This window comes from Zophobas morio, unplaced genomic scaffold (genome assembly GCF_036711695.1).
Source record: "Zophobas morio isolate AGI-343-1 ecotype UQ-CSIRO unplaced genomic scaffold, CSIRO_AGI_Zmor_V1 ptg000024l, whole genome shotgun sequence".
Lineage (NCBI taxonomy): Eukaryota > Metazoa > Arthropoda > Insecta > Coleoptera > Tenebrionidae > Zophobas > Zophobas morio.
Genome location: NW_026972129.1, coordinates 19,585,161 through 19,608,692, shown reverse-complemented (window position 1 = coordinate 19,608,692; position 23,532 = coordinate 19,585,161). Strand labels below are relative to the sequence as shown.

The window sequence follows — 23,532 nt, the reverse complement described above, 5'->3', positions numbered from 1 at the left end:
GTAGCCATTCGTAGGAGAGACCATATTACAATACTTTCTTATTTACGGACAAAATATAGTTAGAGTTACATTAATGTAATGTTAAATTCTAAATTTAAGTGAACAAATTAATGCTATTTTTGAAATGGGGGTACACAATTTGGATGAATGTATTAAAACTACTACAGACTAATCAGTATGATGTAATGATGTAATGATAGAAATCTTGCCTGATTGCTGGTCATTTCTAGATCCGCTGTGGATCTTATTGAAAATAGTAATAACAGCACTTATGTTTCGTATAATGATCATAATAATATATTGCGAGTGCTGAGATTTTCATTATTGTTATTACCGCGGCGATCATTTCCACCAAAATTATATTAAACACAAACAATAAAAAAAAGACTTGACCTTGACAATGTAGAATGGGTAAAGTGACACTGGGTTGTCCTATTCTAGTTTAATGTATTTGTAATTATGAAGATGGAAAGACGAACCCTGGATTTTAGTTTGTTCTTCGTTCGAATTTTTAAGTATCCGTAAGGATACGTATATTAACTTTCTTCCTTAGCAGTTTAATTTCCAGCCCGTTTCGATTCCTGTCGTGTCGTTTACAAAATTTGTGAAAAGCAGGTACCCATATAGCACATTAATTGTTACGACTTTAACTTCTCTATCAACAGCTATTCCGAATATAAACAAAGATCCTAAAAGTAAAAGTTCTTTCGACAAAAAAATGTAATAAATATAGGAGTATTATCTTTCAAAATATGACCCAAAATGGATACCTACAATTTTTAAAAACTATGAGTATATTATTATTTTCCCAGTGTAGACGAAGTAGATTACGAAAAAAGTGGTCTCCCGTTTCAGTATGTCGTCTGTATCAATTTTTTTTACACAGATAATGTCCAAAACTACTAGACCGATTGTTGTCAAATTTTATATGTGTATCAGGGATATCATGTAGTATTATACATGATAAGACGCTAACCAAAATTTGGCTCATCATCCCCACCAAGACTTTGATGATGCCATCTCAAAAGATTCTATATGAATATGATTTAAATTGTTACACAATAAACAATAATGTACGCTTACACTAGTGGAGTACGAATCGATTTTGATTTTTTCCCCTAAACATCCAAATTTTGGCAAAAACAATCCAAATTGTGTGTGATTACAGTATAAGCGTCCGTCCATTTACGTCTACGTAGCAGTGTTGAGTTCATTTCCGCCTTCTAACATGGCATTCGAAACTCTAACTGTAGGCTTTTTTTGTCTTAAATTGAGACCCTTGTTATTCTATATATTTTTATTATATTGTGATTAAAGCAAGAATAGTTCACCGTATTTTTTATTGATCAAACGTCAAGAACGGTGCATCTCAGTGATTTATTATTAGCATTATACTGCACATGTCAGAACTGACATGCATATGCTTGCTGAAATAATAATGACCGGAGCATTTTTAGATGGGAAAATTCGCTAGAAATACAGGCATAATCTGACCCTTTATCAAAACATTCACATATTTGAAGCAATTGTTAATCCGTTTACCGTTTCCTAAGAACAAGTGCACTCCAGGGCAAACATAAACAAGTGTGTTTTCGTAACATAATGCGTTCGAAACATAGACAGTTGCGGAGTCTGAGTGATCAAAGTATGAATTCAGAAAAACAAGCTCTACAAGAATTCTAAAAAATATATACATATTGTGATTAAAAAAAAGTTGGTGCTGTAGACAAACATAAAAAAAATTGTAGGTTGTTAAAACATATTTATAGGTTACTAGCTTCTGCCCGCGTCTTCGTTCACGAAAATTTAGGTTTGTTACTATAGTTGTTTTCTCATGATTGTAGCAGTATACAGCCTACATATTTTAAACTTGGATCTTCTATCTAAGTATATATAAAAGAACACATAAAGTGGGATTGATAAACTTGCTGTTGACGTTGAAGTTCCCGTTGCAGTTGCTATTCCCACCGACATTGCTTTTAGAGCTCAAAATTGTAATTTATAAACTCCGTTGCCAAGTTACCGTAAATTTGATCTTCAACTTTTGTCGTATTTAAATGGGTTGTAGAAGAAAAATGGAGGATTTAAGTAGATTAGAAGGTGGAGCTAACTGCAAAATCCTTTTTTTTTCTACGAGAAATGAAAAACATGTTTTTGAGTCTCGTGGTCAAAGATAACTATGTACATTAAGAAAAAAATAAGGCCAAAGATTAGGCCCCACCCATACTCGCCCCGATCACAATTCTCAATTGTGATGCATTTTTCATTCGTTGTCAGATCGACGGGCGGGGCTTAATTGCAAGATCCATATTTGTCTACAATAATTTACCATTTTAAGCATGTTTTAAGGTTTTTGTTCTGAAAAGACGACCACGTATGTTAAGAAGAAACTCAAAATATAAGCCCCGCCCACCCGCCTTATCTCAATTGTGATGATTTTTTTTAATCGTCGAGAGCCAACGGAGCCGAATTTAATTGCAAAATCGTTATTATTTCTCTACAAGAAATTACCATGTATATTAAGAAAAAATTAAAGCCAAAGATTAATCCCCTACCCATACCTGCCCTGATCTAAATACTAATGAAGTTTTCATTTGTTGGTAGACCTAGGGACGGAGCCTAATTTCAAAATCCATATTTCATTACAAAAATTTAACATTTTTTTCACAACAAGAAACTTAAAACATGTTTAAAATAGAAAATTGTTAAAAGAAATATCGATCTTGCAATTAGCCCTATAATTTCAAAATCCATGTTTCCTTTGAAAAATGTACCATTTTCATCATGTTCTAAATTTCTTGTTGTGAAAAGATGGCTATGTATATTAAGAAAAAAAGGCAAAATATAAATAAATTAAATAAGACACTGGTTTGGCTGACATATGAAATTAAATTCGCTAAACTCATCTACATGTATACACAGGGTGAGTTACTAAAAAAGTCAAAGACCAAAGTTGCAGGGTTTTTTGAACACTGCACTCTAAAATTATATATTTTTGACTGTACAGAGTGTTCTGCTTTTAAGGTGTAACACACAACTCAGTTTTTTTTAATGAAACACTATATAACTTTAAATATTTTAATTTACCTCTTGTTAAGATTTGCAACCATAGCCATAGTTTACTTTTCACATTCCGATCCATTGCTGCTATGTCATTCTAATTTTCTTAAAATTTTTTGGCGATTTTTTGAAAAAATCGCAATAGGGTTATTTTTAAAGTCTGTCTTACAATATATTGTGGAGAGATAAATAAAGGTACGCGGTTTGTTGTGGCATCAATTAAATCAGATTTTGATATACTTATAAAAAAAACTAAAATTTTATCATTTTCAAATATCGACATTTTAGTTGTTTCAAATGGAACACTTGCATTTTATCTTTAAATATAGAAAATACTCAGCAAAAGAGAAAGAGAACAAAAAATAGAATAAGATGTAGTACTACAATATAGGGTGTTTTTTTTAAACTGTAATATGGATATTTGAAAATTGTAATAATATTTAATATGAAAATTTAATCTCATTTATAGCACAATAAAGCTCATACCTTTCTTCATCTCTCCACAAAATGCTGTAACACAAATTTAAAAACAACCTTGCTGTGTTTTTTTTGTGAACCTTTCCATTGTTACAGGATTTCCAGGAATTTGGAGTAACGTGGCAACGTCACTTAGTAATTTCAAAAATAAACTGTCGTTGTAAAGCCTAAGAAGAGGTGAATAAAAATATGTAAAAATATATAGGGTGTTTCATTTAAAAAACTAAGTTGTGTTACGTCTTAAAAACAAAACTCTGTACAGTCAAAAATAATTTTAGAGTAAAGTCCTCAAACAACTGTACAACTTTAATCTTTGAATTTTTTCTGTTTTGAATAATTAATGAGATATTGAGGAACGGGCGCATAGTGACACCCTGTATATATAACAGATTAAACTGACTGACAAACTAACTAAATATTATTCGCTAGGGGAGACCACTCATTTGTGAAATAACCTATCTTAGTAGTATTTTCTTTAAGTAAATGCGACTTCCCTACAATCTTTCATCCCCTATATTACCGCCTTAGGAGTACAATTCCAAAATCGCAGAAACGGATAAATGTTAATTTCTAACCATAAGCCCACATCTTAAATTTCATGTTTATTTGTTTCGAAAATTACGCCACTCACAAATTTTCATCCCTTATTTGTCCCCTTCAAGGGTGGAATTTCCAAAAACGCCGAAACAGGTAAGTGTTTAATTTTTAACCGGAAACTTCAACATTAAATTTCAAGATTTTAATTTAAAAATGTATTACGGAACGAACATTAAGACATTCATCCCCAATTTTACCCCCTTAGGGGAGGAATTTCCAAAAATATTTTCTTACGTTGTGAAGAGAACCTAATGCAAAATTTTGCAATTTGATTTAACGTATCCAAAAAAAAAAACAGTTCGCAAAATATATTTTTTTAATTTTTCAAAGAAGCGGGATTTGTTGAACTGTACTTAAGGGACCAGGGGAGTCCTCTCGAAATAACCTTAGACCAGTTTTTTTTTTTTACTGTTGAGGCATTAACCAAAGACCGTCAATTATGTGAAATTTTGGGAAACAACAGTATAGTCTAATGTTCAAAAGAACTAAAATAAAGAGTTGTAGCCAGTAATGGGTTAAAATAATTAAAGAGATTAAATTAAATTTCCTCTTGATAAATTGTTATGCGGTGGCTTTAATGTAAAGTTTGAAGTTCACATTTAAAAGCGGACTACCTGAAGAGTATTTAATGACTTTCTATCTTTAATCTGACACAGACTTGGACAACTCAATAGTGGAAAATGAGTCTTTTAGTACGTTTTAAATTCCTGATTTGGCCCTTATTTTTCCGCATAAGGGATATAAGTCAGAAAAAAACGAATTATAAAAGCACTTTGCATTTAAAGCGCATAAAGCAGAGACAATCCTCATTGGCAATTATTTCCGACTTAATTTTTTCTTTGTGCGCCATTTTACTTTACCTTGGCGTGCACTCGACGAAGTTCTCCAATGGAAATGGCGCATTTTACAAGCATTCGTAAATTCCGGAGCGTAAGTGTGTGACTAATTACTCTCTGTGTTCCTTCGCAAACTTTCGCAGTTATAAATCTTAAAGCTTTCAAGTGTACACGAGTATTCGATTTCAATGTAATACATTTTAGTTAGCGAGTTGGTGGTGGTCTAAAGTAGATATAAAACCATTCCGTGTATAAGAATTGTTCCAAAGACCCTGGGAAGATATAAAGGGAAAAAGATTTATGTTTGCTTAGCGAAAAGAGCAGCTCGGTTTTATCCCGAAATCGACAAAAATTAAATGGCCTTGCTATCATAACAGCAAATATATTAAATTTGTGTATGGAAGTGTTGTATTTGTTTCCTGCAGCCATTTATCTTGCGCTTAACCGCTCCTTGATTACAGTAAAAACTGAGATTGTGCCGTCCTTCCCGCTATTTGTTGCCTCGTTTTATTAGATAGTGTTTTTAGCGGATCGAGGTCTTTTTTAAATTATAAAGCAATTATGACAGCCTCTCCAGCCAGGTTCAGAAAAAAGGTGATTTATGGCGTTTGGCACCATCATTGGCCTTAACGCCAAAAAATTGCTCCCGGCCAAATACAAAGGACTCTTCTGAACGTAGCGAAACTAACTTCTTGTACACAATACCAACATGGCCACTTGAGCAAACTCCTGGACTCCCTGCAGCGAGCACGATAAGTTGACAGTTGACCGCTGCTTTTCTCTCAACTGTGAGAATGACTGTAATAGCATCTTTTATATTGCGTTTGTGACTGTAATGTTTTTCAGTTTTGCTGAAAGATACAGCTTTGATAAATGGTCTGTGTGCCAGCATTGTACAAACGACAATGAACTAACTTTGCATGGAAATTGTTTTTGCTTTATATGCCATAAAAGACTGAATCTACTTGTTCCCATTCTCTTTTCTCGCTTCAAGTAAATGAGAAAAAAGAATTCCGAGCGCTTATAAAATCGTCGCGTTACACAAACTCCGACATAATATGCAGACGGTGCTAATTAAGACTAATGTAACAAACTCTAATTTCGCACTAGTTTGTAGTTGTTGCCGAGATATGGAACTGCAAACTTTAGAATGGCGCGTTTTTGGGGACGTTTCCGGGTTTTTACTGCTTTTGTGCTTTTTCATGCTTAAATTATGCAATTACTCATGTTTAGATTAAAATATAACTTTTAAACTAATATAAATAACCGCTGCTTGAACACCATTAATTATGCAGAAAGTCACCGATTCATTAATTTTTTTTTTTTTTTGTAAATTTTTAGTGTTAAGTACTCTGCATTAACATGAAAAGTTTTAAACTAGAGATTATACTTATGTGAGATCTTTGACTACTACGGAAGTGTTGTACATAATATTATTTTAACGTAGCCTAATATTGATCTGTTTTCGCGGTTTTCACAACTCGCAAAATACCAGACAATGTTGTTATTTGTCTGGTGGAAATATTTTAAGCTGTACACCGTGTACAGTAAGCTTATCGCAAAATTGGTAAACACTAACCGAAATTTATAAAATTTATATATTCTTGATCTATTGCATCTTCTTCAACATGCTTAAAACTAGAGGTAAACGCCGTTGTCAATACTGTGTTATATTCAATCGAATTTAAGGACCATGAACAGCGGTCAAGCGGAATTATTTGCATTATTTCCAAGTAAGAACCTCCGAGTAATAAACGCAATGTGAGGTCGTGAATTATGTTGCTGGAAAGTGGGCTCTCCAACTTATGGAAGAAATGTTAAAAGAACAAGATGTAGAACGTCAAAAGGTATTGATGATATGGAGCAACTATACATATTGTAGATGTTGCTTATAATCAAAGGGCGAACACGTGGAGTAAACCATAAGCGGGCATGCCTTGCGCTGCAAACATTGAGACCGAGAGTTTACGTTGACGGTTTTTGTTCTAAAAATTTGCTTTAAAGCTTACCGCCACCCTTAAAAAAAATTATAATGGGGAAAACAAAGATCGCCTGCAAATAATCAAGTCAATAAATTAGTGAAGAGGTACCTAAAGCACGCCTATAGTATGTATTATGTTTTTATTTCGGAAAAATTGAAGTGAGGCGGCCAGGTAAATAATGTCAATGACTTCGCTTAATTATGTCGACTGATGCGCTGGATTTCCAATAAGTCATTAATTTACCGCACAACTAACGACAAAAAACTTGTAATTTTACTTCAACATGCTAAAGACAACCCATATAAGTATTAACTACTTATTACTTAATTACCATTTCGTGTCTTAAAAAATTATCACCTCATGTTTGACATGAAATGTGTTTTTTTTTGGAGTTATAGTGTATGGAGCCCTTGACACATCTTATCAAGTATCTTTAAATTTATCAATTTATTCCACAATTCACAAATTCCACTTCTGTTGATTTTCAAAATATGTAATTTTTATTTTACAACTCAAAATTTAATAAAATAGTTTACAGTTTTGCATTTTGTGCTACTTTAATCATATATCTTTTATCTATAGTTTAAAAATATATCCACTTATTCAATGACTAACTGTCTCGAAAAAAAAATAGTTTGAAATTTCAAATCTTACTTATCCAAACTCTGAAGAAATGTATTCAAATCCTCCAGAAAACTGATGATGTCATTTCAAAAAAGTTATCTGGGAAACTATAAGACTGAAGTTTAAGGACTACAATTTCAAATTATGTTTTTTTCTCATAATTTATCACCACAAATAATAAAACTATGACAAAGGCCTATTTAGTTGTTTACGATATACATACAGGGTGTTATTGAAAGGTACGTACAACAAAATGGACAGTTATTCGCGAAGTCTAAGAAGTCTGAAAAACTTATTTTGTGTTATCAAAATTATAAGGGGAAAATTAACCCTTACCTAACCTTTTTAAATGCTACTGAAGGAGAAGTAGGTAAAATTAATTTATTTTAGTAAATCCTAGCAACTGCAACAATAAAACTTTTGTCAAGACTAAATGTTGCTATAGAAACGAAAGATGATCCTTTTATCAGAGGCGTACAACGAATTTGGTCATAAATTTTAATAATTTTTATCTCTAAAAGGAGAATACTTTTACCTAAACTTCTTTTAACTTTTAGCACCCATACTTCGAGACCAATTGCCGATTTTATTTTGTACGTACCTTTCAATAACACGCTGTATAAACATTATCATAAACAAACAATTTCTTAAATGTTAATAGACCCTGAAATACGAGCAAACAAAAACATTTTTTATAAAAAAAAATATAGAAATATTAGTCACCGTGTAAGTAAAAAAAGGGCCATTATGGAATCGAACCTGTAACCTTCGAATTATTACCAACCTAACCAACTGAGCCAATGAGCGGCTGCTGAACATTCTCCAACGGCACACTATTAAGTTCATAAGTCGAAGGTCGAGAAATTCGATTAAAAATTTTTTATTTATGTTATACGTCAATTTGACCCTCACTGACATAAATAAAATATCGATTTAGATAGTTGGAAAGTTTTTTGAGATGCTATAAACTGAAGATCGATTTCAGGTATCCAACACTAAGAAGTGAATTAAAATATAGTGAAATATGGAGCAGAACATTTAGTTATTTCGATATAAGTTCCCTCACCTATTATAAAGCATTGGCGGCTCGTGAACTTTTGAGATGGGGGGGACACAATTTGATTAAATATGAAGATATAAAATGGGCTGTTGTTACCAGCTAATAGACTAAATTGTATAACGAAAATAAATATAAAAATACATTCAATAAAAGTAAAAAAGTATTCGTTCACATATACCTTTATTTTAACTGATTAAGTGACTATTGAGGAGATACACAAAACAAAGCAATTTATAATTTTTTTCACAACCGCACATCCACAAAAATTTATCATACCTGTTATGTCTATTGAAGCATCTATTTAAATCTCTCTTTTTACCATGAACACTTTTTTTATTAATAAATCGGAGGTGGCTTTCCCTAAATTTTATTTTTTATCAAACATTCAACTGAATTCATTATTTTTATTTAAAATCAAACAATTTCCTCCCGTAATTTAATTACTGCTAGCGGTCACTGTTTCAAATGTGACCCGATTCCAGGCAAATATAACGACTAGAGACGCGGTTTCCATGGCAACGGTGTAAACAACAAGTCTAAATGAGTAATGATTGAGTCTCCGTTTTTATCGAGACCTTACCAACGATATATATCCAAGACACAATATCCTTAGATGTAAGTTTTGATACATTTGATACGAATGCAGCGAGTTAAAAAAATTAATTTTGATAATTATGACACAAACTTTCGGATAATTTTTTAAATATTGAAAATTACTATTTTGCTATATATGCGTAGATGTATAAAAAGTAAAGGTAAAGGAGCATGCTATGCGTATATTACAACTGAGTTTTACCTAACAAAATTTCGTAATGACGTCATCAACATTTTATCAAGGATACATATAAGAATTTGAAAAAATGCAGAGTTAATACTAATAATAACAGTACTGTAAACTCACATTTTCTGGACAGTCTTGATTTGATAAAAAAACTCAATGTCCTAATTCGCTAACTGTTTTCTGCCAGCCTGCACTGTAAAAAATGCATGTAAGGATACATTATTTACAAAGTAATTTTACATATTTAGTTTATGTGATCTTACAGTACAGTGTAAATTAACTCAATGATAACAGTAAAATTACATATTCATGTACATTTCTCTCTAAACTGTAAAAATACATTAGCCACAAGAGTATAATTACAATATTAAAAGTACATTTACACATAATACTAATTTTACAAGTTATGCATGTAAAACTGCTCGTTTATCTAGGTGAAAACACATTTTTTATGAACAGAATTTTGGTTTTACCTTGATCATTTCTATTATTTTTACAAATAAAATAATGTACCTAAAGTTTTAGTTCAAGTGCTATGACAACTATTTATTGAAAACATAGAATTTTTTATAAACATCAGGATTGTAATTGTGAGTGTATAGAGTATGTATAATTTTCAAATAATAATTGTTTGTTAATGAGTAAAGTTATCACTTACTTTTCTGTGACTCATAAAATTAAAGTGATGGTAAAAAAACTGAACGCTTAATTGTTTGTAAAATATGAAATAATTTCTATAGAAATTTCAAAATTATAACTAGGTAAAGAAGTAAGCTTTGATTTGCTAATTTTTTTAATTATAAGTTTATATTTTTTGGTTGAAGTTAAGACATAAACAATTTTTTAAATGGATTTTTTTTTGCATTAAATAGATAAAGATGAACAGTAGCGTAAAATTTAAACATTGACAATATATCTAACAAAAAAACGAAAAATAAGAATTCCAATATATTATTGTTTAGCAACAGTTCGAATTGCGCGCTTTATAGTGCAATCGCATGCAATTCTCTCACTCTCCCACTGTTTCATTTTCCCTCGCATTTTCCCAATCTACACGTGGTGAGCAGAGCAGTTTTGTTTTGTTGTCGAACTTTTGATTTACCGCTCTATTATGTGGATTGACAGTATTTCTAGTGAGATAGTTCCTACAAGTTTGTGATTTAAATAGGGTGAAGCGGTGGGTTTGTTTTGCTGCGTAATTTCAACGGAGTTGACCGATAACCGGTAAGTACTTAACCTCTTCAAGTTTGCATGCAGTTTAAAACGTACAGGTGATTTTTGCAGTTCGTTTGATTCGAAGAAAGTTGAATTTAAATAATGATGAATTACGAGTGTTTGATGTGCCCTTATAAGACGTCGGCATTATTAAGTTACAACGGACATCAATATTTGCATCGTAACGAAAGAGTTTGCAGATTTAGATGTGTGTATGAAGGCTGTATTAATGAATTTGCTAAATACAACAATTTTAAGTCACACATTTTCCGCGCACACTCGCGTCAACAGGCGCGTGTTACAAATCAGCCTCATCCACGTTTTAAATGTAATGAAGAAATGTGCAGGTTTGAATGTATTGCCTTGAAAGACTTGTCATCTCACATGTATGAACATATTAGGTCAGGATGTGTTGTTAAATGTCCCCTCTTGAGTTGTAATAGTGTAGAAACGTTGTATAGAAAAATTCCTCAATTTAAATCTCACATATATCGTAAACATTCTTTGAAATCAAATGATGAACTTGTGATAAACAACGATCATGATAGTTTTCATGACTTCAATGTTCCTGCTGTTAATTTATCAGCTAGCCCATTTCGGGGAGACTGTAGTGAGATGGTTACATACAATAATATTCTGCAAGAAAATAATGAATGTAATTCTTACCTAATGTCATTAGCTTCTTTGTATTTGACACTACAAACGAAACATTTTTTAACAGATATTGGATTACAAACTATGATTGAGTCTCTATTAGATCTTAGTCAAATTTCAGCTGCATCCCTTGCTACAAACCTTTCTCAAATTGGTTTATCTTTACCGGAAAATTTTCTTCAAAATAATAACTTATTTGAAAAATTTCATAAAACAGGCAGTGGCCCCCTTAGAACTTCCTATTCTAGAAAACAGTTCTATAAAAGACATTTTAATTACATTGAGCCACTATGTTTAGAATTTAGGGACAATGACAGTTGGTCAAAAATCTATTACATACCAATTTTAGACACGATAAAATATTTAATGACAAATGATGCTGTTTATAAACATTGGTCACAAGATACAAACGAAATAAACAAAAAGTTGAATATTATTAGCGATATAGTGGACGGAAAAGTTTATCAAAGTAACCATTTTTTCACTGAAAATTCAAAAGCATTACGTCTCATATTGTATCAAGATGCTTTTGAGGTTTGCAACCCTTTGGGCTCTTCAAAAAAAATCCATAAGGTAATTGCCGTGTATATGGTATTAGCTAATATCCCTTCCTATTTGAGGTGTCAGGTTGATCATATACAGCTAGTAGCTTTAGGTTTGGAATCAGATATAATGAAATATGGATTTTCAAATATGTTTAGTGCTATAATTAAAGATATTAAAATTTTAGAAACTGAAGGAATAGTTATTAACACTGATACAAAGGAAACTGTTAAAGGTTCTTTAATTGCGATGACTGGCGATAATCTTGGAAGCCATCACATAGGAGGCTTTACATGTAATTTTTCTACAAGTGAATATTTTTGTCGCTATTGTCACATTACAAAAACCGAATTTGAAAATAACGTGTTAAAAATTTCCACAACTAGATCTAAATATTCCTATGACTTAGATGTTGATTTGACTCATTTAACGAATGAAACTTCCAGAGGAATTAAATTTAACTCAGTCTTAAATGAATTGCAACATTTTCATGTTTGTCAACCTGGTCTACCACCATGTGTAGGACATGACTTATTTGAAGGGGTCGTGCAATATGATCTTATGCTAGCAATTGATTATTTTGTTTCAAAAAAATTTTTTACTTACGAAACTCTCAACTGCCATTTACATGACTTTAAATTTATTAATGAATCCAAATTCGAAAAAATACCCAAAATTAAAAAAGGCGACAAATTACCAGGCAGTGCGAGTGAAAATATGCGGCTTTTGTTTATACCATTAGTTATTTATGACTTAGTTGATAGTTGGGACAAAGTATGGAGGCTTGTACTTATTTTACGCCAGATATGTAGTCTTGTAATGTCTTTTGAAATTTCAGTGAGCCAGGTGGCATACTTGAAATCATTAATTTTTGAGTATATCAGCTTGCGTCAACAACTATTTTCAAGTATTAATTTAAGGCCAAAGCATCACTTTATGCTTCACTATCCCCATTTGATCATTCAGTATGGTCCATTGCGTCACTTGTGGACGCTTCGTTTCGAATCTAAGCATAGATTTTTCAAAAATATTATACGTCATAGTACGAATTATAAAAATATTTTGCATTCGTTTTCTGAGAAGCATCAATTACTTCAAGCAGTACTTGCCTCAAAAAAAATCACATTCAGTGATAAAGTAATAGCCGATAATGTTACTACATACAATTGTAAAGATTATCCAGAACATCTGTCATCTGTTATTAGAGATAATTGTTTATTTGAACACCCTTTTATAACTAATAAAGTATTTTTTAGAGGCATCGAATACAAAGACGGAATGTGTATTTGCTATGGTTGTGATGTTCAATATGGACATTTTTCATTATGTGAAATAATGTATATGCTTGTTGATCAAGCATATTCAAATATTTACTTTGTTGGTAAAAAATTAGAAATTGTAGAAAATTTTGATAATGGCGCATTTGTTGTACAAAAAAGGTATGATGATACAGATTGCGCGTGTATTCATTATTCTAAAATAACACCTAAAGAAGCTTTGCTGCAGTTTGTAGCATCATCAGGTGATAAGTCTAAATTTTTTTGTTTTAAAACAAATCCTGCTATCCAGATGTAAAGACATTGTTTCTTTGCTATATTGGCTTATCTCTAGTTCTGTAGAAGTTTAAAAAAATTTACATACATACTTAGATCCAGTGTAAAGTAACGTTATGCGTACAACGTTATTATGAAATAATTTTTATTATAATACATGTTTTTATGATTAAATTTTAACTTCAAAATTTACCTTTATAAATTAAAATAACGTGTAACTGCATATTTCATGTTTGTTATTATATTGTTGTGAATAATAAAAAAAATACATAAGCTGCTGTTATTATTCCTAATTTTTGGTCTAAATTTTAGTAAACAAAAATGTTAGCGTTCAAAATTTGGAACGTATCACGAACCAAAAAGGTATTCGTGGCCATTGAAGAAGACGAGCAGATGTTATTAGTACTGGTAGCCAAAGGTAAGGGCAGTTATTCAAATAACTGTGTTTTGAAAATTCATTGTAGCCTCAGAAAAACTACAAATTGATGGAAGCACATTAGTGTTAGAAACAGATGGGACTGTAATAGATGACGAAACAGTGTTGAAAATGGTCGAAAAGGAAGTTTTAATTTTGCTGACAAAAGAGGAGTGCTGGGTGTCTGCTGATGTGGCACTGGCAAGTGCAAGTTTTATATCTCAGGCTTCTACTGTAACTATTAGCTCATCCTCATCCTCGTCGCATGAATTGAGTCCGTTTGAAACAGAAGAGAATAAAACGTGGGTTGACTTTGAAATTCCATGGCAATGCTTACCAAAATCAGTAATTCGGGAATGCGAAGAAGGCTTTAAAACAGGAGATTGCCGAAGCAAAGTTATCAACATGATTGTTGATAATGTCCGTGAATTTACCAAACATGCAGAAATAGATAAATTTCGTGCTATAGCAAAGCAAATTGTAGCAAAGTATCCGAAACAATTTGCGGACGTTGATGACGACGGTATCGTTATAGGAGATGGGAATCATACAATTTTGAAAAGATTGGTAGATCGTAATAATTACTTAAACCGACCTCACAAAAGATCACCGAATGCAACATATGTAACAGATATACCTTTAGGAAAAAGAAGAAAAATGTTGAGCAAAAAAGCAGGTAAATTCTAAATTTATCTATAACTATTGCGAAACTAAGAAACCATGTTTTATATTTAGTTCTTTGAACACAGCCACCATTTTACTGTGTTCTGTTTGTTACTTTTCTACATAATTTAACACCAACCAAAAAGATAATTACAAAGAGATTTCCATACTAATTTTCTTCTTTACTGCAATTGATCGTTTCATTTTCAATAAACATTTCTTTTCATCAAATAAGCCATTTGCATTAATTTTTAGAAAGAATAAGCGTAACATTCTGACAAGACGTTTCACCACACATTTATTAATGCTTTTTTAGGTTGTTCCAACTGGCAACCGGAAATCGAAACAAAATCTCCCGAATCACTGGAGGAAAAAAAGAATACACTTAATGCGTTGCACAATGCTTTTCTTAACAACGTCACGTTAGATTTAGAAACTACAACTCTTCTAAATGAGACATACAATATGCAACGTTTATTCCTGAATAAATGTGATGCTCCCACCATAGAAGAAATTGTTACAGAGTGGCCAGTTTTACTTACAACACCAGTTACCTTTTGGCATTTCGAGAAATTAACTTCTAAAAATATAAACGTATTGGAAGAGCAATTTACCCATAAAGCTCCCAAGATATTACAGCTTGGTCAACAAAATAAAATACAGGTAACATGTGAAAATTCCTACCTGCAATGTCTGGAAGTCATAGCCAAGTATTTTAATGAAGACTTGAAAATTTTGGTTGATGAGCAGGACAAGGTTTATACTTCAGTCATATATATATTTTTTTTTATATATTTCTCTTTTATTTTAGCGTAATCAAACAGTCACCTGCAACGAACCTTGCATTAGAACTAACCAAGAAGGTAGGTATAAACCTTGTGACAATTTTAAATGTTATATTGTTACTGTTTTAATTCTAGATGACGAAAACAGGTATTTCATTTATATTGAAAAGAAGAAAGTTGCAGAAAGTACTGATTTTATAACTGCCTTCAAACTAGTATTTTCGTTCTACTATAACTTGAATATGTGCTATCCTAAACAAATATCACATACACTACAGTTTGTACAAATGTATTTTTTTAAAATGTACCCAGAAATTGGCACCAAGAGCAAGAAAAAAACTATTACTAAAGTAGTATCTTTAATGAACAAATTGAAAAACATCTAGGATACTATAACATGCATGCGTCTAACTTAGTATCTATATTTGTGAAAATTGGTGGACTCCATATAACTATGTTAGCGTATTGTTCAATTGCAATTATGTTATCCTTTTTTTTTATTCTTCTGTATTTCGTTTTTATTTGTTTTGTTTATGTATATATTTTTATTATACATACATTTATACGTCGTATGTAGTTTCTATTTTGAGTTTCCTAGAACCTATATTAATTTATAAAGTTTCAGAAACAAAACGTAATTATACAGACTGGCTGTGGAAATGTACATATTTCAGATGTAAAAGTACAATCGTATTCTGTAAAAGTACAGGCATGTTCTGTAAAATTACAGTTGCAGATAGTTGCTTTACAAAACGTTTTGTAAAGTTACATTTATGTATAGTATTTTTACATTTATGATCTGTATTTTTACATTCACAAGATGTGCTAGTACACGAGTAATATGTAATATTTTATGAAGACAATGTATTTTTACACAGCACTGGATTTTTACACGGAAAAAAGTTGGTTACAAAGTTGCCTACTATTTTCCGTGTAATTTTACATATATTTTTTTTACAGTGTGTATAAGTAATACTAAAAAAATAGTAATAATAATTAAAAAGGATTTATACCGATTTTTTTTTTGAGTGGTATACGGATAAATTTCGATTACTTATCTTATTTTATAAAATTAAAAAAAAATCTGTTGTAAATTTTGTTGGTGGGCATGATTTGGTTAGCTTCATCCACATGATATTCCCAACATACACATAAAACTTGACAACAATCGACCCACTAATTTCGAAGATCATATATCTAATAAAAATTTATACAGACAAACAGACAGACAAACGCTATGGGAGACTAATTTTTCGTACTCTAGGTGTCATAAAACGTCGGATAAACCTGAAAGCAGTGATTCGTAGCATGAATCCTAAAAAAATACTTCCTCAGCTTACGATCAGGACTAAAAATTAAAATTTGGGATATAAGGATTTCTCAAATTAATTTTTCTTAACTCAACACTTTCTTGCTTAGGGTTAAAAGTTCAAGACGGATTCACAAACCACAAGTACAGGAGTATGTTATTTTAGAAGATTTAAATATTCTTTATCATAAAATTTTGGGGTGACATTATCAAATGGTTGGTGGAGGATGATCAGACAAATTGTAGTTAGCGTTTTACCATCTACACGATATTCCTAAAATATCTATAAAATTTTACAACTATTAGTCCAATAGTTTCGGAGATTATCTGTTAAATACTTTGCACAGTTGTAAAATGTTTGATAGAAATTTTTTATAGGTTAATTTGGTACTTCAACTTATTATGCGAGTCGGAAATGGCAGACTGACGAAACTGTATTCATTCCATAAAACATTTATTAAAAGTTTATACTTATTAGGTTAATAAAATTTTTGATGTGATACCATTATTCCACTACTTGGAAGTTTTAACTATTTACATCAGCTACTATGTTACTTTGGTATTTCTATTAGCGTAAACTTTGTACAGTTTCCCGGTACCCCAAGACCTTACAGAAAACTACGTACTTAAAAACAATCTTACAAAAGATCTGACTTCCACTGAAATAATTATTTATTTATTTATTTATTTATTTATGTATTTATTTATTTGCGACCAGGATTTGATTTTCTTTTTTTGCGCGTCTGGATAACCACGCTCGTATTGTTTAGTTTATTCTGGTAAGAATATTGAGGCAAAATCAATTATATCAATTATTAAAAGAAAAAAGGGCGTCAAATATTTGTACGTCAGAGCGCTAAATGTAGACCTAAAGTTATTTTCGAAACAGCTGATGAGGGCTAATTATTGTCGGACTCACCCTTTTAAACTAGAATACTTATTAATTATTTTCGCGTTTTCCAAGCCTCTTGTATTCGATTTCGAAGAAGTTTGCTAATACGACGATCTAGTAAAAGTAAAATATAGAAGATAAAGGCATTGATTTAACTACAAAATTTCCAGATTCAAAAACAAGAACAAAGAAAATATTCATTCTGACTGCTAACATATTTTAACAAAATAATTTGTAATTTCTTTGAAAATATTTTGCGCTATAATTTAAAAAAAAATATTTTCTTTATAAATATTTTATTAATTAGAAGAAAAGCAAATTTGCAGTTGAGATGATTAAAAAAATCCCTTAGATTAAAATCGTTTGTTTAGTTAATTTAACGAAGTGCTGAGTCTTTCGAAGCTCAGGCTTTCTTTTTCATTGGGATATTTGAAAATCCCCCCAACTGTTGATTCTTTCGAAAGTTTTACAAATATTGCTAATGCCACAAATGACAACTTTTGTTCATAAACGTCCAAAAATATAAGAAATTGCACTATTAAACTGGCGCGCGTTTACGACAAAAGAAATCTGGACTTTTGAGTTTTTGATAACAGTTATAATTTCTTATTTATTGTTTGTGGTAAAACCTTTCTGTAGAATTTCACACTCAAACACCCGCTTTCAAGTGCGGTTTTAAAATCAAGGGCCCACTTTTGCGGGCGGGTTGTTCTGAATAAGACTTGCTATTAAAAGCTCGTTAGCTGTGTTCCATCTACCAAATTTTTCAGACCTGCACTTCTTAAATGACAACGTATCGATTAAATGAATTTTAAAATATAAAAATTGTGAGTCCAAATCCGGTTTAGCATACCGCCCTCACAATTAATCTTAATTCCGGCTCTCTACATCCACCATTCTGTCGAGTATTTCTTAAGGTGAAAACGCGCCCTTGTAGTACAAACAGCTCAATATTTAAAATACAGCCGCTTGTTTTTGCGTTTCATGTTTGTTTTAGGGGACTCCTTGAGTGTATTTCCGGCGCGAATTTATGCGGAAAAAAGTCGCTGACAGCTCCAATAAACCGGACTTAAGCTTTTGCGACAATATTTTTGATGTTCCATAAAATACCGCAATACATATTCAAGCCGGCATACATAGCAGTTTAACAAAAAGGCAAAAGAAAGAAGCACTAAAGCTTATCTTAACGACATCGGAGGGGTGCGTGAAAGCTGCGACACTTTATACGACCGGCCGGCAGAATTATAAAATATGAATAAAGTGAAAATATTCCTTCAACGGCGAGAAAGAGATTCGCCAAAAGGCTTTTGTATCGGCTGTCGCCGCGGGCAGGATACACGCCGTCAAACAACTTTCACACTGTCGATGAGAGATTTTATGGTTTCAGGGTTAAAATCGATTGCTCAGGGAGAGAGAAGCGGCAGGAATTTTTTCAGGGCCACAAACACGCCGAAAATATCGAGCCTGTCACTGGCTGATTTTTATTAATCGTCGACTGCTCATCGCAACTAATGAACTTTGATTTGGGGATTTTTATTCTCGACGAGAAGGGAACCTATTATGGCAATATGACGTCTTTTACGGGAGAGATGAATCAGCAGATACATTTTTTATGGTTGAACTTATTAAAGCGCCTACAAAAGGCTTATATGCAAAAGCCTTGTCCTTTTGAACAACCGAGGGACGCGATAAAGGAGAATCCTTTGTGTGAATTTATTTTTCTTTGAATAATTAGACCAAGCCGTAAAGAATTTTATTGCGTTCTAAAATTACCAGAAGATGGCATTTTTTAAATTTCCATTTTAACTTCATTCTTTTCAAGTCACCCTTAAGGCAGAAATAACGAAGAAAATAAGAAACTTATCTAGTTTAATAATGAGTTTTCGACTTCTGGCTAGAAAATCTAAATACGAATATATAAAAGGCAATGTCCTGATTGATTGCAATTTCAAATTTGTACCGGATGTTCATTTTATACTGGAGATATCGTTTAAGGAGGGATTTTTCGAAATTCTTCCCCTAAGGAGGTGAAAAGTGGTGCTCAACTTTATATGGAAGAAATATTTTTATAATGCTATTCAACACATAATAAAACACGTATTTCAGATTTTTCGAGATTCACCTCTGAGAAAACGAAAAAGGGTGACAAACTTTGTATAAGAAAATAATAAAAATATTTTTATGGCGATAATTTTGTGCACTTGTTTAGAAGCTTTAAGAGACTATGAATTACATGTGTAATAATATTAAATACATTTGCGGCGAATTGATAACCCCCTTATTTCTAGAGCCTAAGCTAAGGAAGTACTGTAATCGAATCCATCGTGCTTTTATGTTTTGTTGAGCTTTTATGGCCCCTAGAGCCCGAGACAATATGTCTCCCTTTTCTGCCTACTTGTCTGCCGTCTGTCCGGATTTTTATTAGACAAGGTAATCTCCGAAACTACTTGACCGATCGTCGTAAGATACACGATAATGTAAATGGTAAAACGCTAACAAAAATTTGGCCAATAATCCCCACCAACAATACAAATTTACATTAGTGAATGTTTTTAAATTGTATAAAATAAGATACTTCTGCACATGCGGTTTCTGAATCGGTGTTCACTTTTTACCCTAGACATCCAAACAAGATTTGCCAATTTAATTTTGAAACTGCAAAAGCGAATGCTATGAAATCTTGAAAACGTTTTGAGGTTATCTATCGTAAGGATGGTACATAGTTCATAAAAATTTCTTTGTTCATCAATTTTTCGATTTTTCAATTTTTCGAATTTGTGTTTTGAGATTTATTAATTTTTCGGTTCTTCATTTTTTTGATATTTTAATTTTTTGATTTCTGATATTTTAAATTTTTTGATTTCTCTATTTCCCGTTTTTTTGATTTTCCAATTTTTCGATTTTTGAATATTTCGTTTTTTGAATTTTACATTTTTAGATTTTTAAATTTTTCGGTTTTTAAATTTTCGATTCTTCAGTTTTATCAATTTTTCGATTTCTCGAGTTATCGAGATTTTGATGTTTCGATTTTTCAATTTTTCGATATTCTTTTTAATTAAAATTTTTCAAATTTAAATTTTTCGATTTTGGTCTATTTCAATTTCTCGATTTTTAGACTTCTCGATTTAAAATTTTTCAACTCTCCGTTTTTTGATGTTTCAATTTCTCTATGTTTCAATTTTCCAACTGTTGTACAGGGTCATTATAAAATATTGTAGTCGAAGAAGGCCATGATTTTGGTGACATTTTGTGCCGCCTTTTTCAGTTTTGTGGAAAGGATTACACTAATATTGGAATTTTTATTTTTAGCGCCACATTAGTTGACATTAGCGGCTGCACTGTTTCAACGCTTCATCAAATTCTGTCAGATGTCAATAATTTTTTCGTTTGTACTGGTACGTTTTCCCTCACTTTGTGCGTTAATTGACTTGTCTTGTTTTCATTTTTGCTGTCTTCCCCTTTGTTAGAACTTTAATAAGTGTCTCAAAAAACAGTTTTTATCAAAACTACAGATCATTGTGGAATAATCTCAGGTAATGAACAGAGGGGAATAACTATGGTCAGTGTTACAAATGATTTTTTTAGTTCTTTGGCGCAATCATCATGCCTATTACCGTAATGGGGTGTTAAATGAGGATGGGGATGGAGTGTACTCTGTGGAGGCGTCTAAAAACGAGTATCTAGTGAAATGTTCTGTTGTCATTGATGAAGAATCTTTGAAGACGCTTTAGCGGCGAATTGTGGCCAGATTTAACAACACTGGTAGCGTTTCTAAGTGAAAACCGACGGGGAGACCTCAAGTTAGTGAAGACGTTGTTGAAGATTTAAGGATGAGAATGGAACAAAGTCCGAATAAAGCTTTGTCAAAAATCTTTACTGTCTGGAGTACCATACAGCCCATGTCAGAAAATCGTAAAAGAGAAGTTACATATGCGTCCATACAAGATTTTGTTGGTTCAGGAGCTGCAACCAGCTGATTTTCCTTGCCGCGTTGGGTATTGTAGTTGGTTTCAAGCTGATATGGACGATAACGGGATTCTCGATTTGTCGTTCTTTTCTGATGAAGCCTGGTTTCATCTGTTAGGCTATTATGTCAACTGACAGAACTTCAGAATTTGGTGTATAGAAAATACTCACGCTTTTGAAGAAACACCATCACACGCAATGAAGGTTGGTGTGTGGTTAGCTGTTTCCAGACGACGATTCATAGGCCTGATACTTTTTCAAGTAAATGAATGTGATCAATAAACAAAATTAGATGTAGAAAGTGTATGTAGGTACTGCAATAAAGTTTTTTATTTTCAGTAACTTTCATTTTTCTTTCGGTGTTAGTTGCATTCTCTTAATTTAAAACTTACTTCAACTTACTGTTTAGTAATAATTGTAATTTTACTATTAGGAAAGTTAAAAATCTTTATTAAACATTCTGTTGTTTCAAGAGATCTCATAATCATCTACAGAACTCTTAACGCTATGCTCCTGAAATTTTATTGGTTTCTTTTTTGTTATAGAAATTTTGAAAAATCTTGATATTAGGATGGCCATGTGGGCGTGTTTTGGGTAGAACCTCTTTGACATTCCTGTTAAGCAGATCTGGCATGTTTCAGATATCTAGAAACTGCAAAGCTGAAGGTAATGTTTGGACATAGCAGTTTTCACCTATTGTAGGGATGAAGATCAAGGCTTTCAGTTGTGTTTTTTCAAGAGAAAAGCACCGGTCACAAACCATGTCTCCATGTCTGCACCAATATTTTGACGATTCCTTACAATTAACAAACAGAACTTTCGCGGGATCACAACTTTGGCAAAATTATTTACTGCAAAAACTCATTAGGTACTCATAGTGTTCGTTAACTGAGATAAGACTTGCTCTGCCATTGTCCATTACGTGATTTTTCACAATTTTTACCTTCAGGGTACCTATAAAAATGTAATTTTTTAAATAATTACCGTGTTTATTGGTTTCGACAAACTTAACCTCACTTTTTGGATTTCATTATTTGAAAAATTATTGCTTCTTTGCAAAACAGACCAGATGATTTATTCTGTTCAACTCCAATCGACTTTCCAAGGTGTAATTCATGACAAAGCCCTTAAACGTTTTTCTGATATTTTACAATTTTTGAAACTGAAATGTATTGCAGTGGCGTTCACAAATGCTCGATAACACTGCAACCCTTAATGCTCTGGCCTGGCGTCTTTTCGTGTCTATTTAAAATGAAATTAAATCGCAAACCTGGCATGTCAATTTTTGACACATTTGATAGATTTGTTTCGACGTTCGTGACATTTCAAAAGAGTTGAAATCATTTTGGTGATTAGCGGCACGAGAAAAATTTCAATTGTTTTTCATAGGTGAGTTGACTACAGTATTTTATAATGACCCTGTATTTCGACACTTTGATGTTTCAATTTGTCGATGTTTCAGTTTTCCAATTGTTAGAAGTTTCAATTTCTCGATTTCTGGGTTTTCCGATATTTCAGCTTTTCGATTTTTGATTTTTCTGTTTCTTGATATTTCAAGTTTTCGATTTCCCATTCTACATTTCAGTTTGGGAATATGTACTTATTTCAATTTGTAGATTTTTCAATTCCAGATTTTTCGATTTCTCGTTTTTTTTAATTCGTCAGTTTTTCCATTTTTCAATTTCCCGTTTGTTTAAATTATACATTTTTCGATTTTATAATTTTTTAATTTTTTAATATCTGAATTTTTCGATTTTACGTATTTTCCATTTTTCGAATTCTCGATTTTTCAAATAATACTTAAAATTTATCGCTTTCCCGATTTTCCAGATCTTCGGTTTCTCAGCTGTACAACGCTTCGATTTTGAGAATTTTTCCATTTCTGGATTTTTAAATTTTTCGATTTTTCTGTTTCATTTTTCGATTTCTCGACTTATTTAGATTTCGAGATTTCGATATTTCGGTGTATCAATTTTTCAATTTTTAAAATTTTTCGTTTTTTTTTTTAATTTCGATTTTTCAATTTTTCAAATTTTTTAATTTTTCGACTTTGAGCTATTTTGCTTTTGGGCTATTACGATTTCTCGATTTTTCAATTTTTCGATCTTTCGTTGTTTCAA

The 23,532-nt window shown here is 31.9% G+C and overlaps 1 protein-coding gene and 2 long non-coding RNA genes across 5 annotated transcripts in view; 1 reads left to right on the top strand and 2 right to left on the bottom strand.

The window, feature by feature from the left end:
• The window catches only part of LOC135134987 (uncharacterized), a 485,030-nt gene that overhangs the window by 246,084 nt on the left and 215,414 nt on the right, over window positions 1–23,532 (bottom strand). The gene's annotated exons all lie outside the window — the stretch shown is intronic.
• On the top strand, window positions 10,402–15,732 carry LOC135135296 (uncharacterized). 3 transcript variants are annotated; one of them, XM_064064320.1, is made up of 7 exons: window positions 10,402–10,641; window positions 10,702–10,979; window positions 13,695–13,800; window positions 13,847–14,473; window positions 14,777–15,216; window positions 15,272–15,323; window positions 15,381–15,732. In XM_064064320.1, the coding sequence occupies exons 3-7, from the start codon at window positions 13,704–13,706 to the stop codon at window positions 15,629–15,631; spliced, it is 1,467 nt and encodes a 488-aa protein (XP_063920390.1). In that variant the 5' UTR covers window positions 10,402–10,641; window positions 10,702–10,979; window positions 13,695–13,703; the 3' UTR covers window positions 15,632–15,732. The 3 variants fall into 3 exon arrangements, with proteins under 3 accessions (XP_063920390.1, XP_063920391.1, XP_063920389.1); XM_064064321.1 differs by lacking the exon at window positions 10,702–10,979; XM_064064319.1 differs by having other exon boundaries at window positions 10,702–13,800.
• On the bottom strand, window positions 21,300–21,901 carry LOC135135460 (uncharacterized). Its single transcript, XR_010281561.1, has 2 exons — window positions 21,584–21,901; window positions 21,300–21,531 (listed from the first exon to the last, which is right to left on the bottom strand). It is a non-coding gene; the product is annotated as an uncharacterized LOC135135460 (long non-coding RNA).